Source organism: Somniosus microcephalus, chromosome 11 (assembly GCF_052327205.1).
Source record: "Somniosus microcephalus isolate GS21.2 chromosome 11, FLI_Smic_1.0, whole genome shotgun sequence".
NCBI classification, from domain to species: Eukaryota; Metazoa; Chordata; class Chondrichthyes; order Squaliformes; family Somniosidae; genus Somniosus; species Somniosus microcephalus.
The window spans coordinates 237977790-237993285 of NC_140997.1; the positions used below are offsets into that span (position 1 = coordinate 237977790).

At 45.2% G+C, this 15496-nt stretch overlaps 1 protein-coding gene across 4 annotated transcripts in view; it reads left to right on the top strand.

Annotated features, from left to right (window-relative positions):
* qrich1 (glutamine-rich 1) overlaps positions 1 to 15496 on the top strand; it is a 156854-nt gene that overhangs the window by 136734 nt on the left and 4624 nt on the right. For all 4 annotated transcript variants that reach the window (XM_086002186.1, XM_086002187.1, XM_086002188.1 and 1 more), the window contains 3 exons: positions 1367 to 1481; positions 3469 to 3577; positions 5575 to 5726. In XM_086002186.1, coding sequence (XP_085858312.1) covers positions 1367 to 1481; positions 3469 to 3577; positions 5575 to 5726 — 376 coding nt within the window. The remainder of the gene's footprint in view (positions 1 to 1366; positions 1482 to 3468; positions 3578 to 5574; positions 5727 to 15496) is intronic.

Genomic DNA, 15496 nt, shown 5'->3' on the forward strand with positions numbered 1-15496 from the left:
ATTCTGGCATTCAGTATGATGAAGGATATTTGAAGAATTGATTGTCAAAATGGAGGATGTGTACACTCGTTTGAGTGGGAAAGGTACCCTTGGCGGGAGCTGGTTTAACCTGTAAAAGGTCAAGTTTATCCCAAGAGGGATTGGAGTGTGACCAGAGAGTGCTCCTTTTTCTTGCAGTACCTGCCATTGGGTAGGACACGTGCAATGTACTGCTTTATAGAATGCTGCCCCTTCTAATGGGTTGCAGTGGCAGTTTTCCCGTAACTAATGATCCCTTTGTATAAATAAAACTGCAAATGTTGGAAATCAAAAATTAACATTGTTGGATATGCACATCTGTGAAGAGAAAAAGATGGGTTCACATATGCACTCTTCAAAACAGTACTCAAAAGTAGTGAAGGTCTTGCACCCAAAACATAAACCTGACTTTTCTCTTGACCCAGCTCTGCTGTGTATTTCCAGTGATTTCGGTCTTGAACTCCTTTACGTCCGTTTACTCTGTCAAACAGTAGAGACTCTGCATTATGTTATCGGGCACTAAAAACATTTTGAAACGTGCTTCTGCTGTGTTAGTGCAGCTGGAAGTGCTGCCAACTGGCAAAGTTAAATGACATTTTCTGTCTTGCCTGTCATCTGGGGTCTGGCCTCTTGTCAGCAGAAGTGTACAGTACAGCACAGAAACCGGCCATTCAGCCCAACCGCTCTGTGCTGGTGTTTATGCTCCACAAGCTTTATCCCACCATATCAAACATATTCTTCTATTCCTTTCTCCCTCGTACTTACCTAGCTTCCTGGCGCAGGCACGATAGGCCAAATGGCTTCCTCCTGTGCTGTATGATTCTAAATGTATCGATACTATTCGCCTCAACCACTCCCTGTGGCAGCGAGTTCCACATTCTCACCACTCTGGGTAAAGAAGTTTCTCCTGAATTCCCCATTGGATTTATTAGTGACTATCTTTTATATTTATGGCCCCTAGTTTTGGACACCCCCACGAGCAGAAACATCATCTCTCCGTCTACCCTATCGAACCTGTTCATTATTTTAAATAATTTCATAAATTGCCATCAACAGGATTGATTTCTTGACAAAATTACTAACAATAGACTTGTGAAAGGGACCAATGGAACCAAACCATCCTAGGAGAACTGGCTGAGAGCAGAATGTGTTTCATGAACTACATCCCTCCATCACTTTCCCCTGCTCCTGTATCTGCAGTACAATACAGGGTTTGTTTCAGTATGAACACAACCCACGCACACTGATTGCACAAGTGTTAAATGCTGGATTGATTTGTTTGTTTTACAGAAAGATTGTTAAACTGGAAACTTTTTCTTGTTGAGCATCTTTATTTTTTATTTTTCAGTACCTATTTGAAAATGGCAGAGTAGATGATATATTTTCAGATATCTACTATACGAAGTTCACTGAGAGGTTACAGGAGGTATTAAAGGATTGGCAACCTCAGATCAGCGCTCTGGGTAAGTGAATGCTCGAGTCTGTGTATTCCACGATCAGGTAGCACGAGATGGGGGAAGGATGACTTTTTTAAGCAACATTTGTTTTGTTTTTTAAAGTCCTGAATGCTAAAGGGATGACACCAAAAGACATGTCCAAGTGTTCATGGGCTTTGTCAGGTTTTCTTGTGTTATCAAACATGGTAACAGGGCACTTAAAAAAATCATGTGATTGGGCAGAGTCAACGTGGATTTATGTAAGGGAAATCATGTTTGACAAATCTGTTAGTCTTTTGAGGATGTAACTAGAAGGGTAGATAAGGGGGAATCATTGGATGTGGTGTATTTGGATTTTCAAAAAGCATTCGATAAGGTCCACACGAGCTTATTAAACAATGAGGGCTCATGGGATTGGGGGCAATACTAGCATGGATTGAGGATTGGTTAACGGACAGAAAACAGAGAGTAGGAATAAACGGGTCATTTTCGAGTTGGCAGGCTGTAACTAGTGGGGTACCGCAAGGATCAGTGCTTGGGCCTCAGCTATTCACAATCTACATCAATGATTTGGATGAGGGGACCAAATGTAATATATCCAAGTTTGCTGATGATACAAAGCTAGGTGGGAATGTAAGTTGTGAGGAGGATGCAAAGAGGCTTCAAGGGGATATAGACAGGCTAAGTGAGTGGGCAAGAACATGGCAAATGGAATATAAAGTGGAGAAATGTGAAGTTATCCACTTTGGTAGGAAAAATAGAAACGCAGAATTTTTATAAATGGTGAGAGATTGGGAAATGTTGGTGTTCAGAGGGACCTGGGTGTCCTTGTACACGAATCACTGAAAGTTAACATGCAGGTACAGCAAGCAATTAGGAAAGCAAATGATATGTTGGCCTTTATTACAAGAGGATTTGAGTACAAGAGTAAAGATGCCTTACTGCAATTATATAGGGCCCTGGTGAGACCACACCTGGAGTACTGTGGACAGTTTTGGTCTCCTTACCTAAGGAAGGATGTACTTGATCTAGAGGGAGTGCAACGAAGGTTCACCAGACTGGTTCCTGGGATGGGGGGATTGTCCTATGAGGAGAGATTGAGTAGACTGGGCCTATATTCGCTAGAGTTTAGAAGAATGAGAGGTGATCTCATTGAAACATACAAAATTCTTAGGGGGCTTGACAGGGTAGATGCAGGGAGGGTGTTTCCTTTGGCTGGGGAGTCTAGAACCAGGGGTCACAGTCTCAGAATAAGGGGTTGACCATTTAGGACTGAGATGAGGAGAAATTTCTTCACACAGAGGGTGGTGAATCTCTGGAATTCTCTACCCCAGAGGGCTGTGGAGGCTCAGTCGTTGAGATATTCAAGGCTGAGATCGATAGATTTTTGGACACTAAGGGAACCAAGAGACATGGAGAGTGCGGGAAGGTGGAGTTGAGGTAGAAGATCAGCCACGATCTTATTGAATGGCGGAACAGGGCCGGATGACCTACTCCTGCTCCTATTTCTTATGTTCTTATCACCCAAATACATTGCAGTTTAAATTTCTGCACTGCAGATTTGGGGGTTGCTGATATTACGGTGAGTTTATCTCTTGAACATTCTACCTAATGCACTCTGAATGCATGCAAGCTTTAGTAACAAGTATATTTTATATTTCCTTTGTACATTCACCAGTTTGGTTTTTTTTAAAAAGGATTGGGTTTTATATTTGCAGAGTAACTCTGATAGCTGCATTCTCATTAAAACACATTTGGTTTCAACAACTGCTTGACCCTTTTATTGACTGGTTCTTTGCTCTGCATGAGGTGCAATGGTTAATTCAGCCCCTGGGCTGAGAACTGACTGAACTCGCTCAGAGAGAAAATCTTAATCCAACACCTGAGGCGGGCATTGGTATTCAGAACCGAGCTGGGAGTTCAGCACTCTTACCAGTTAGATGTCCAGCGCTGCTCGCAAAATAGTTAATGTCAAGTCGTGTGAAAGTAATTGTAGCACTGTATCGTTTACTAGGTTACATGATCCCCAGCCACATCACAGAGGAGATGCTGTGGGAATGCAAGCAGCTCGGTGCTCACTCGCCTTCCACCCTCCTTACAACTCTCATGTTCTTCAACACCAAGTGAGTGCCCCTTTAAGTTACTTAAACCTGAAACTCCTCATTATTGTCTATTTGCTTATTTCTGTACTTTCAACTTTAAAACCGTTGTCTCGAGGCCTTTTAAAAAAAATATAACGGTTATGAGCTAATGCCCTTTATGCAAACAGCTGCTGGAAACGCGCAGTAAATCAGTGTGCATTTAGGAAAGACATGGCTGCCGGGGTCCCGCGATGGGGGGAGGGGGTGGGCCGGGGTCCCGCGATGGGGGGGGGGAGGGGGTGGGCCGGGGTCCCGCGATGAGGGGGTGGGCCGGGGTCCCGCGACGGGGGGTAGGGGGTGGGCCGGGTTCCTGCGATTGGGGGGGGGGAGGGGGTGGGCCGGGGTCCCGCGATGAGGGGGTGGGCCGGGATCCCGCGACGGGGGGGGGGGGGGGGAGGGGGTGGGCCGGGGTCCCGCGACGGGGGGGGGGGGGGAGGGGGTGGGCCGGGGTCCCGCGACGGGGGGGAGGGGGTGGGCCGGGGTCCCGCGATGAGGGGGAGGGGGGCAGGGGTCCCGCGATTGTGGGGGGGGTGTCTCGGGGTCCCGTGTGAAACATTCCCTAGTTTTCTCTCGATGCTGTGACCTGCGTATGTTAACGTTTTCTGTTTTGATTCTAGTCAGTGAGACGCAGTGTCTGAAGATTTTCTGTTTGCTATTTCATGGGAGGAATTTTCAAACACTAGTAGAGTCGGGGGATATCTTGCTGCTAATTCACCTGATATTGGCTGTACCTTTAGCAGTCTTTGCAATTGCTAAAAACCTCAAATCGTGTTAGAAATCCTTGTCCTTGGTTATAAAAATGAAGTTTTTTTATTACAACAGTTCTCCTTTGTGTTTAATTTTTTTCCCTAATGTAAAACTGGGTAGTGAGCTAAAATAATTCTCACCTTTTGCCAATGTGCTCCTGCTCCAACAGGAGTGGATGATCTAAACCGCTTACCCTGCTCCTCTTCCTAAAAATCGAGCCTCGGGTTAATCTCTGACATTTATTTCCTTTTATATATTGTAATTTGGCGGTTCCAAATCTCATGCACAAGCAAGGAACCTTGATATCTCTGGTTGTGTCTATTGAACTTCACCAGAATATAGTGACTTCTGTAGTGTATGTAACCGTCTACCTTTAAGAGACTATTGTATGTAACCGTTCACCTTTAAGAGAACTATTTTAGGTGTGGCACTACTTGTTTGGCTTCTGTATACGGTAATACCGACGGTGACCACACCGGTATATAAGTGCTGTGGCATGATTTATAGGGCAGATTCGCCCTGACCTTCGAATAGCAAAGTCCTGTTGTATGTTACTCCTGAAGTCTGTGTCGTAATTAACTGCACAACCCACAGACTTTACAACTTCTTTTGAAGGGCTTACTAAATCTTATTGTATAGGCTTGAGGTTGTATCCCACATGGTGCCAGAATCCATGAGTTCGAGGAATGCTAAATGAAGGGCTAATGTAGTAAGTTCCTGAGAAGTTGAGAACACAAGTTAGTGGTCACTTGTAGGTACACTTACTGCAGGAATGGAAACTTGCTGTGAACCAGAAAAGCTGGCTTAAGAGTTCAGTGCTTTTAGCAGTTACAACCTAACAGAAGGCCATCGCTTGGAAGCAAGGAGCATAGCTATGGAATCAGGAAATGTAAAAATGTCTTCTGTGCCATAGCTTGCTTTTCGGTTTCAGAGGGTGAGATGGTGTGGGCTGTATTGCTGAAAGTGTTGCTCTTTAATCTTGTCTGGCACAAGGTGTAGCATAAACTGGGGTAGATAGACAATATCTAATCCTCCTCCTCGGTGCAATGCTGAATTTTGTCTGGGGCTTTGAAGACATGGTCAAGTGTGCTTGAGTGCTGGTCAACCTTGACTTAAAACAATGAGCTTCTGTTTGGGAAGCAAATGCTCCATTTCTTGCTGTTTGTGGGGTGGGGGCAGGGAGGCGGTCTGGAAGTTTTTACAGCCCTGTGATCATTGTTCTTTCCACTCAGGTACTTCCTGTTGAAGAGTGCGGAACAGCACATGAAACTGGCATTCTCGAAGGTGGTTCGACAGACAAAGAAAAGCCCAGTGAACCCCAAGGACAAAAGCACAAGTATTCGCTATCTGAAGGCATTGGGTCTGCACCAGACGGGGCAAAAAGGTCAGTGTCTGAGTTTAAACCGTTACTACACACCGGGTTGTGACTTGAGATGGGAGCAGCTACTAAGTGGATTGAAGAAAAAATATGAACCTTGGGGATGTTTTTGCATATTGTTAGAAATGGGAATACTGGAGATCTGAATTTAAAAAGAAATCCAGCAAATGCTGAACATACAACTGGTCAGTCAGCACCTGAACAAGATAGGCGGACATTTCATATGGACCCCTTCTTGGGAAACATCAACTTGTCCTTTTTATTTCAGTTGCGCACTTCTAGCATTCTGTTTTATTTATGCTCCTGTTTCTTAGAATCATAGAATAGTACAGTACAGGAGGCCATTGGGCCCATCGAGTCAGCGCTGACTCTTTCGAAGAGCAATCCAGTCAGGCCCGCTCTTTCCCCATATCCCTGCAATTTTTCTCCAAGCATTTCTCCAATTCTCTTTTGAAAGCTACTATTGAATCTGCTTCCACCGCCCTTTCAGGCAGCGCATTCCAGATCATAACCGCTAGTTGTGTTAAAAATAAAACTTTTCCCTCATGTCGCCTCTGGTTCTTTTGCCAATCACCTTAAATCTGTGCCCTCTCGTTAGCGACTCTTCAGCCTTTGGAAACAGCTTCTCATTTACTCTATCTAAACCCTACATGATTTTAAGCAAACCTATCAAATCTCCTCTTTCACCTTCTCTGCTCCAAGGAGAACAACCCCAGCTTCTCCAGTCTATATGTATTCCCTCATCCCTGGAACCATTCCAGTAAATCTCTTCCGCACCCTCTCAAAAGCCTTCACGCCCTTCCTAAAGTGCGGTGCCCAGAATTGGCCACAATACTCCAGCTGGGGCCGGACTAGTATTTTACATCAGTTTATCATAACTTCCTGGCTTTTGGACTCTGCCTCGATTTATGAAGCCCAGGATCCCGTATGCTGCTTTAACTGCTTTGTTAACCTGTCCTGCCACCGTCAAAGATTTGTGCACAAGCACCCCCGGGTGTCTCTGTTCATGCCAGCGATCTCTGAATGCCTAATGCATTTACTGCAGGGGCACTCATCATTTGCTGCCACAATACTGAAGCTATGGAGAAAGAACTGAGAGCTTCATGGGAAGATTTGTCTCGTAATGTTCAAGGTTAATGGATCCTATTTTATTAAGAATGCTACAGAACTGAGTCATGCCCTGACCAATCCATGTTCGAGAAGAAATGCAATCGATGCATTTTTCCTAGAATCATGGAAAGTTACAGCACAGGAGGAGGCCATTCGGCCCGTCGTGCTTTTGACAGAGCAGTTGTGTTTGGTCCCACATCCCTGCTTTTTGTCGGTAGCGATGTTCAAGTACCTGTCCAACTCTTAATGATTTATAGAATTGACTTCCCCCACTTTTTTCATGTACAGCGTTCCAGATCCCGACAACGGAGTGAAAATGTTTCTCCTCCTCCTCTCGATCTTTTTCCAATGATTTTGAATCTATGACCTCTGGCTATTGACCCACTCGCCTAGGGAATAGTTTTTCCCTGTTTTACTCTATCAATGACTCTCATCATCTTGAAAACCTCTTCAGTCACACCTTTTTGGAACAGAGCAGGTTAACAGTCCGAACTTTTCCAACCTCTCCTCATAACTGAAGTTCCTCATCCCTGGTAAACCTCCTCTCTACCCTTTCTAATGCCTTTACACCTTTTCTGAAGTGTTTTTCTGCACTTTCTCTCCTTGCATCACAGATACAGGGCTAGAAATGCCAGCGTTGTTCAAAATGTTTAATGCACTGCACCTGAAAGGAGAGCAACTGAACTGTACGCTTCCAACTCGGCCGGAATAAAATTACTATTAAAATAATATTTCTGCTGCCCCAGAAAATGCCATTTTAGAACGTGAAGTTTAATCGTGTGTTGCCGGTTCAAGATTAGGCCTTGAATATTCTAAGAATCTGCACCAACCCACTAGGTAAAAGACATTTCAATTTAGTGCTGAGCTCTCCAAGTGTAAAAATATTGATGAAAGCTTCTTTCCAGAGCAGCTCCATGCCAGCATTGATTTGGCCCGGCCACTTGTGTTGGTTCAGGCATACAAGCTGGCTGAATAAATAAGATTCTGCACCTAAAGTGCAAGTTTTGAAGGGAGAATGAGCCAGTTTTCGATGAATTGAAGTTCAGAGGCTGGCTAGAAGAGCATCAGAATAGTCCAGTTTGAAGGCATGGGTGAAAGTTTCAGCAGCAGATGGCTAGAGGCAGGTGATGTTGGAGGTAGAAGTACTTGGACAAGTGTGGATTAATTAAGGAAAGCCAGCACGGATTTGTGAACGGCAAATCGTGTTTAACTAACTTGATTGAGTTTTTTGATGAGGTAACAGAGAGGGTTGATGAGGGCAATGCGGTTGATGTGTATATGGATTTCCAAAAGGCGTATGATAAAGTGCCACAAAAGGCTTGCCAGCAAAGTTGAAGCCCATGGAATAAAAGGGACAGTGGCAGCATAGATACAAAATTGGCTAAGTGACAGGAAACAGAGAGTAGTGGTGAACAGTTGTTTTTCGGACTGGAGGAAGGTACACAGTGGTGTTCCCCAGGGGTCGATACTAGGACCACTGCTTTTCTTGATGTATATGAATGACTTGGACTTGGGTGTACAGGGCACAATTTCAAAATTTGCAGATGACACAAAACTTGGAAGTATAGTGAACAGTGAGGAGGAGAGAGATAAACTTCAAGAAGACACCGACAGGTTGGTGGAATGGGCGGACTTGTGGCAGATGAAATTTAATGCAGAAAAGTGCGAAGTGATACATTTTGGTATGAAGAACAAGGATCAGTGCTGGAATCACTGTTCATAATTTATATTAACAATTTAGATTTTGGAATCAAACCATTTCTAAATTTGTAGAGGACACCAAATTGGGGGGGGGGGCTAGTCAACACTGAGGAGGACTGCAACAAATTATAGGACGACACTGGGCACTTAGAAACTAAAGATTGGGCAGTGTCAACATGGATTTATGAAAGGGAAATCCTGTTTAACAAACCTATTGGAGTTCTTTGAGGATGTAACTGGTGGAGTAGACAAAGGGGAGCCGGTAGATGTGGTGTATTTGGATTTTCAGAAGGCTTTCGATAAGGTCCCACACGAGGTTGGTGAACAAAATTAGGGCACATGGAATTGGGGGTAATATACCAGCATGGATTGAGAATTGGTTAACAGACAGAAAGCAAAGAGTAGGGATAAACGGGTCTTTTTCAGGATGGCAGGCTGTGACTAGTGGGGTACCGCAAGGATCGGTGCTTGGGCCCCAGCTATTCACAATCTATATCAATGATTTGGATGAGGGGACTAAATGTAACATTTCCAAATTTGCTGCTGATACAAAGCTAGGTGGCAGTGTCGGTTGCGAAGAGGATGTGAAGAGGCTTCAAGGGGATCTCGACAGGCTTAGTGAGTGGGCGAGAACATGGCAGATGGAATATAATGTGGATAAATGTGAAGTTATCCACTTTGGTAGAAAAAACAGAAAGGCAGAGTATTTCCTAAATGGTGCAAGATTGGGGAATGCAGATGCTCAAAGGGACCTGGGTGTCCTTGTACATGAGTCACTGAAAGTGAATGTGCAGGTGCAGCAAGCCATTAGGAAGGCAAATGGTATGCTGGCCTTCATTACAAGAGGATTTGAGTACAGGAGTAAAGAAGTCTTACTCCAATTATATAGGGCCTTGGTGAGACCACACCTGGAGTACTGTGTACAATTTTGGTCTCCTTACCTAAGGAAGGATATACTTGCCATAGAGGGAGTGCAACGAAGGTTCAGGAGATTGATTCCTGGGATGGTGGAACTGTCGTATGAGAAGAGATTGAGTAAACTAGGCCTGTATTCTCTTGAATTCAGAAGAATGAGAGGGGATCTTATTGAAGCATACAAAATTATTACAAGGCTTGATAGGGTGGATGCTGGGAGAATGTTTCCCTTGGCTGGGGAGTCTAGAACCAGAGGCCACAGCCTCAGGATAAAGGGTCGGCCATTCAGGACTGAGATGAGAAGACATTTCTTCACACAGAGGGTGGTGAATCTTTGGAATTCTCTACCCCAGAGGGCTGTGGAGGCTCAGTCATTGGGTATATTCAACACAGAAGTCGATAGATTTCTGACTAGTAAGGGCATCAAGGGATATGGCGATAGGGCCGGTGAATGGAGTTGAGGCAGAAGATCAGCCATGATTAAGAAGGCAAATGGTATGTTGGCCTTCATATCAAGGGGGTTCGAGTATAGGAATAGGGATACCTTACTACAGCTGTACAAGGTGCTGGTGAGACCGCATCTGGAGTATTGTGTACAGTTTTGGTCGCCCCATCTGCGGAAGGATGTTCTTGCCATGGAAAGAGTGCAACGGCGATTCACCAGGCTGATACCTGGAATGGCGGGAATGACCTACGAAGAGAGATTAAATAGTTTGGGCTTGTACTCACTGGAGTTTAGAAGATTGAGAGGGGATCTCATCGAAACATATAAAATTATGGCAGGCCTGGACAGGCTGAATTCAGAGAGAATGTTTCCAATGGCCGGGGAGCACAGAACCAGGGGCCACAGTCTAAAAATAGCGGGCAAATCATTTAAAACAGAGATGAGGAAGAATTTCTTCACTCAAAGAGTGGTGAGCCTGTGGAATTCCCTGCCACAGAGGGCTGTGAAGGCTAATTCAATAAATATTTTCAAGAGAGAATTGGATATATTTCTGAAGGCTAAGGGGATTAAGGGTTACGGAGAAAAGGCGGGGACGGGGTACTGAACTGGTAAGATCAGCTATGATCTCAGACGAAGATCAGCCATGATCTCATTGAATGGCGGAGCAGGCTCGAAGGGCCGAATGGCCTACTCCTGTTCCTATCTCTGTTTCTATGTTTCTATCTCATTGAATGGCGGAGCAAGCTCGAAGGGCCGAATGGCCGACTCCTGCTCCTATTTCTTAGGTTCTTATTAATAAACTTGCAGAATGGGCATATAATTGGCAAATGAATTTCAACACACAAATGTGAGGTATTACATTTTGGTAGGAAGAATATGGAGGTCACATTACTTGGAGGGTGCAAGTCTGGGTGGGGTAGAGGAGCAGAGGGATCTGTCTACAAATACACAAATCACTACAAGTAGTGACATGGGTTAACTAGGCCATTTAAAAAAAAGCAAACCAAGCACTAGGGTTTATTTCTAGAGGGATATAATTGAAAAGTAGAGAAGTTATGCTAAACTTGTATTGAACCTTGGTTAGACCACACTTGGAGTACTGCGTACAGTTCTGGTCGCCATATTATAAAACGGATATAGAGGCACTGGAGAGGGTGCAGAGAAGATTTACAAGGATGATACCAGAAATGCAGAGGTATACCTATCTGAAAAGGATGAACAGGCTGGGTCTCTTTTCCTCTTGAAAAAAGAAGGCTGAGGGGTGAACTAATTTGAGGGAGAAGGGAATCGAGGGTTACGCTGATAGATGTGGAGAGACGGGAGGAGGCTCGAGTGGAGCATAAACACTGGCATGGACTGGTTGGGCCGAATGGCCTGTTTCTGTGCCGTATATCCGATGTAATCCTATGTATGTTGGGGTGGTTCTCCTTAGAGCAGAGAAGGTTGAGAGGAGATTTGATAGGTGTTCAAAATCAGTAGGGGTCTAGACCGAGTAGCTAGAGGGAAATTGTTCCCATTAGCGGAAGGGTCGAGAACCAGAGGACACAGATTTAAGGTGATTGGCAGAAGAACCAAAGACGACATGAGGAAAAACTTTTTTACGCAGCGAGTGGTTAGGATCTGGAATGCGCTGCCTGAAAGGGTGGTGGAGGCAGATTCAATCGTGGCTTTCAAAAGGGAATTGGATAAGTACCTGAAGGAAAAAATTTGCAGGGCTACGGGGAAAGGGCGGGAGAGTGGGACCAGCTGAAGTGCTCTTGCAGAGAGCCGGCACGGGCTCGATGGGCCGAATGGCCTCCTTCCGTGCTGTAACCATTCTATGAAGTAGGTGGTTTTCGTGGTGGATTTATAAATACACTGCCTGAAAGGGCGGTAGAAGCAGATTCAATAGTAATTTTCAAAAGGGAATTGGATAAACACTTGAAAAAGAAAAATTTGCAGGGGAGTGGGACTAATTGGATAGCTCGTTTAAAGAGCCAGCATGAGCACGATGGGCCAACTGGCCTCCTCTGCTGTACTCATCACCCCTGTGCTCACTGACCTACATTGGCTCCTGGTCTGACAACGCCTTGATCTTATAATTCTCCTCCTTATTTACAAATCCCTCCGTGGCCTCGCCCCTCCCTATTTCTCTAACCTCCTCTGTTAAGTATGTGTATTGTATTGAACAATTAACACAAAGACTTAAACGTATAACTCAAACAGGTCTTTACTGGTTGGAGGTAGGGACTATACTGAATACAAGATTACTGCACAGTGCTTATATACCGGTGTGTTCACCCCCGGTATTACGTCTACAGCAGCCTGAGAAAGTAGTACATCTCTTAAGGTGGAACAGGCTTAAGCTCTCAAGGTGGAACAGGTTACATACACAACACTCCTCCCTTCTTAGCTTTATAGTCATCCCCCCCCATTTAACATAACGTAATAACATATATACATATATAACTTCATGTTTAACGTAACATATCACAGATTCAGTCTCTGCGGAAAACAGTTCACAGATTCAATCTCTACGAACAGTTGCAACATACTCTTAGTGGGAACAGTTTACAGGTTCAGTCTCTGTGGGAACAGTTTGTAAATTCAGTCTCTGATCTTAATTCGTTCCAGACAGCATCTTTTCGTAGTGTTCGGCCGGAGGTAGTAGAAGTAACAATATTTTAAACAATTATTATTTTCGGCCTCTTCTTTTTCTTTTCTGCCTTTTTACAACTCTTGTCGTTCCCATCTTCTCGGCGGACAGCTGTAATGCTACCAACTCTCTATGTTCTTTAGACCTTAAGTGCTTCCTCCGGATTTCAGCACTTTGGGAGTTTCCATCACAATTTGGGCATACCACATCCTCGTAGTATTCACTATCACTCAACAGGTCGAGAGGCCCTTCTACTTCTTCCTTACCCAACTGGACGCTATCCGACTGCTGTTCCTTCTCTATCTCTCTTACTTCCCGTAGTAGAGCCACCTTCTTCCGATGTTCCGTAGACTTTTGGTGCTCCTCCATGATTTCTGCACTTTGGGGGTCGAAGTTACAAGCTGGGCAGGACAGGACATCGTAATATTCGGAGTCGTCCGACAGGTCATGGTAATATTCAGTGTCGTCCTGAGCTAGGCCAGCGAGAGGGTCGTCTATTTCCTCCATACCCAGCTGGACGTTAGCCAGCTCTTGTTCCAAATCCAGACATCTTTCCTGAAGAGACTTCTTCATGTGTACCTCTGCATCCAGCTTTTTCTGGGCTTTCAGCAAGTCGTTTACTAGTGACCTCATTTGTGATTTTAATACTTCAACTTCCTTTGGAGATTGATTGCTCGGACTATTCAGTCCCTCTACCGGAGCAGCTGTTTCAGCGGTCTGTTGTTCTACATTGACGTGAGTCAGCGTACTTTTGGCATCCAATGGCTGCTCTGTTGCAGTCGTTTCAGTCTGTGTCGTCACATCAGCCATCTCAATGACTTTTGAGAGCTCCGAACCCTTTTCCTTTGAAGATCGCAGCTCGTGTTCATGTTTTTCCCATTTCAGAGTCTTGTCCCTCAGCATATGAAGGAGTTGGCTGACCGTTAACTCTTCTGACACCAGATTATGGCACGCACCTTCAGAACCTGAATCAGCTTTGATTCGTTCGGCCTCCTCGCGCAGATGGTTGGTGTGCTCCTGCTCCATTTTCTCCATCAGTTGCTTCTGTTGCCTTTCCAGATTCTCCCACTCTGTAACAAAGAACTTTTTTATTTCATTCATCTCTTGCTCAAAACGGCGAATCATTTGTTCTAATTGCTGTTGTAGTTTGAAATGGAGTTGAGTTCGAGCCCAGTGTCCCTCAAAAATGTGCATATCAGTAGACTTGACAGACTCAGAATTCTCTGTTAAACTATGTTGTTGTTGCTCAGTGGAATTCTGTGCTGAAACTTTGTCTTTTGCACATGGGTTGGTCTTACCATCATCAGTTCTAGAGTCTGGGCTGATTATCTGCACCGAGTTCTCACTCTTTATGGCTTTTAGCGAATGCCAGTCCATATTTATGTTTCTAAACCACTCCCGGCCTAGTAGTGGTGGACCTCCCTCCGGTAGCACATATAAGTCCATTATTTGACTTCCTTCGCCCTTGTTGGCCACTGCAACCTTTATTGTCCCGATGGGGTACACTCTCTGCCCCGTGTAGGTTGTCAATATAATCTCCGTATCCTGTAGGGGAATATGTTGGAATAACCTTCTGTAATCTTTCTTATTCATGACCGACAATGCCGATCCAGTGTCCAATTCCATTTTTACTTGGACTCCTTCTATCTGAAGAGTAACCCAAATTGTCTGGAGGTCTGCACCCTTACCAACGTTGAGTACCCTTAAGCTAGCCAGTTCAATACTGCTTGCGTCTGAATCGGACTCCTGTTCGGCCACCTTGTGTACCTTTGCGTATTTCCCTTGCGGTGACTTCTTGTTGCTGGTCTTCTTCCCTGACCTGCATACTCTAGCTATATGTCCAAGCCTACCACAAGTTCTACATTCTTGGTTTTTAAACCAACACTGGTTCTGATCATGCGTTGTCTTTCCACAACGATAACATTTAACAGAACTCACACCCAATTTGTGTGCACTGAGCTCCGGTGACCGTAGCTGCATTACTGCCGTGCCTCTCGCTGCGGCTTCGTGTGCTGCTGCCATAGTGACCGCCTTCTCAAGCGTCAGCTCATTCTCCTCGAGCAGTCGCTTTTGTGTATCCTGTTTAAATAAACCACACACAAATTTGTCTCGTAGTGCATCTGTCAGTCCCGTTCGAAACTGGCAATATTTCGCTAATTTACGCAATTCCAGCAAATATTCAGCATTGCTTTCATGCTGCAGCTGCCTTCTGTCGTAAAATTTAAATCGTTCCGCTAGCATCAGCGGCGTGGGGTTTAGATGATCTTTCAGGACAGTAACAATCTCATCGAACGTCTTATCCGCCGGTTCATCTGGTGATAACAGGTGTTTCAATTGCCCGTATGTCTTCGCACCCATTAAATTTAATAATGTTAGTGCTTTATCAGCCTCACGAATTTTATTGGCCTTACAATAATTTTTAACTCGTTCAACATATATGGCCCAATCTTCGATGTCACTATCAAAGTTGCTAATATTCCCGTGTTTAGGCATTGTAGTACTTTATCAGATTTGCAATTTCTCAGATTTTTTTTTTTTTACTGCTATCCAAGATGGCGGCTTCCCGCTCTTGCCGTCGTCCTCCGCCCACAAAATGGCGGTTTTCCCGCGCTTGGCGGTCTTCACCCGTCCCCCGACGCCGTCTCCCTTCAGCCCCCGAGTGCGGCCCTTATCTCCGCCGCGATCGATAGCCCGCGCTGTGCACCGCGGCTCTCGCACCTTGAGCTTCTGCAGCCGCCGCGCCTTTCAGCCCGAGTGCGGCCCTTATCAGGGATTTCGATCGATGGCCCGGCTGCGCCTCGCACTTGAAAGCGGCCCGGCCCTTATCAGCGGATGCGATCGATGGCCCGGCTGCGCCCCTCACTTCAAAGCGGCCCGGCCCTTATCTGCCGATCGCTATCGCCCTGTACCTCTCTCTTCCCCAGTCCTGTCTTCTACTCCGGTTCACAAGCTGATGGAGGCTTCAGGGTC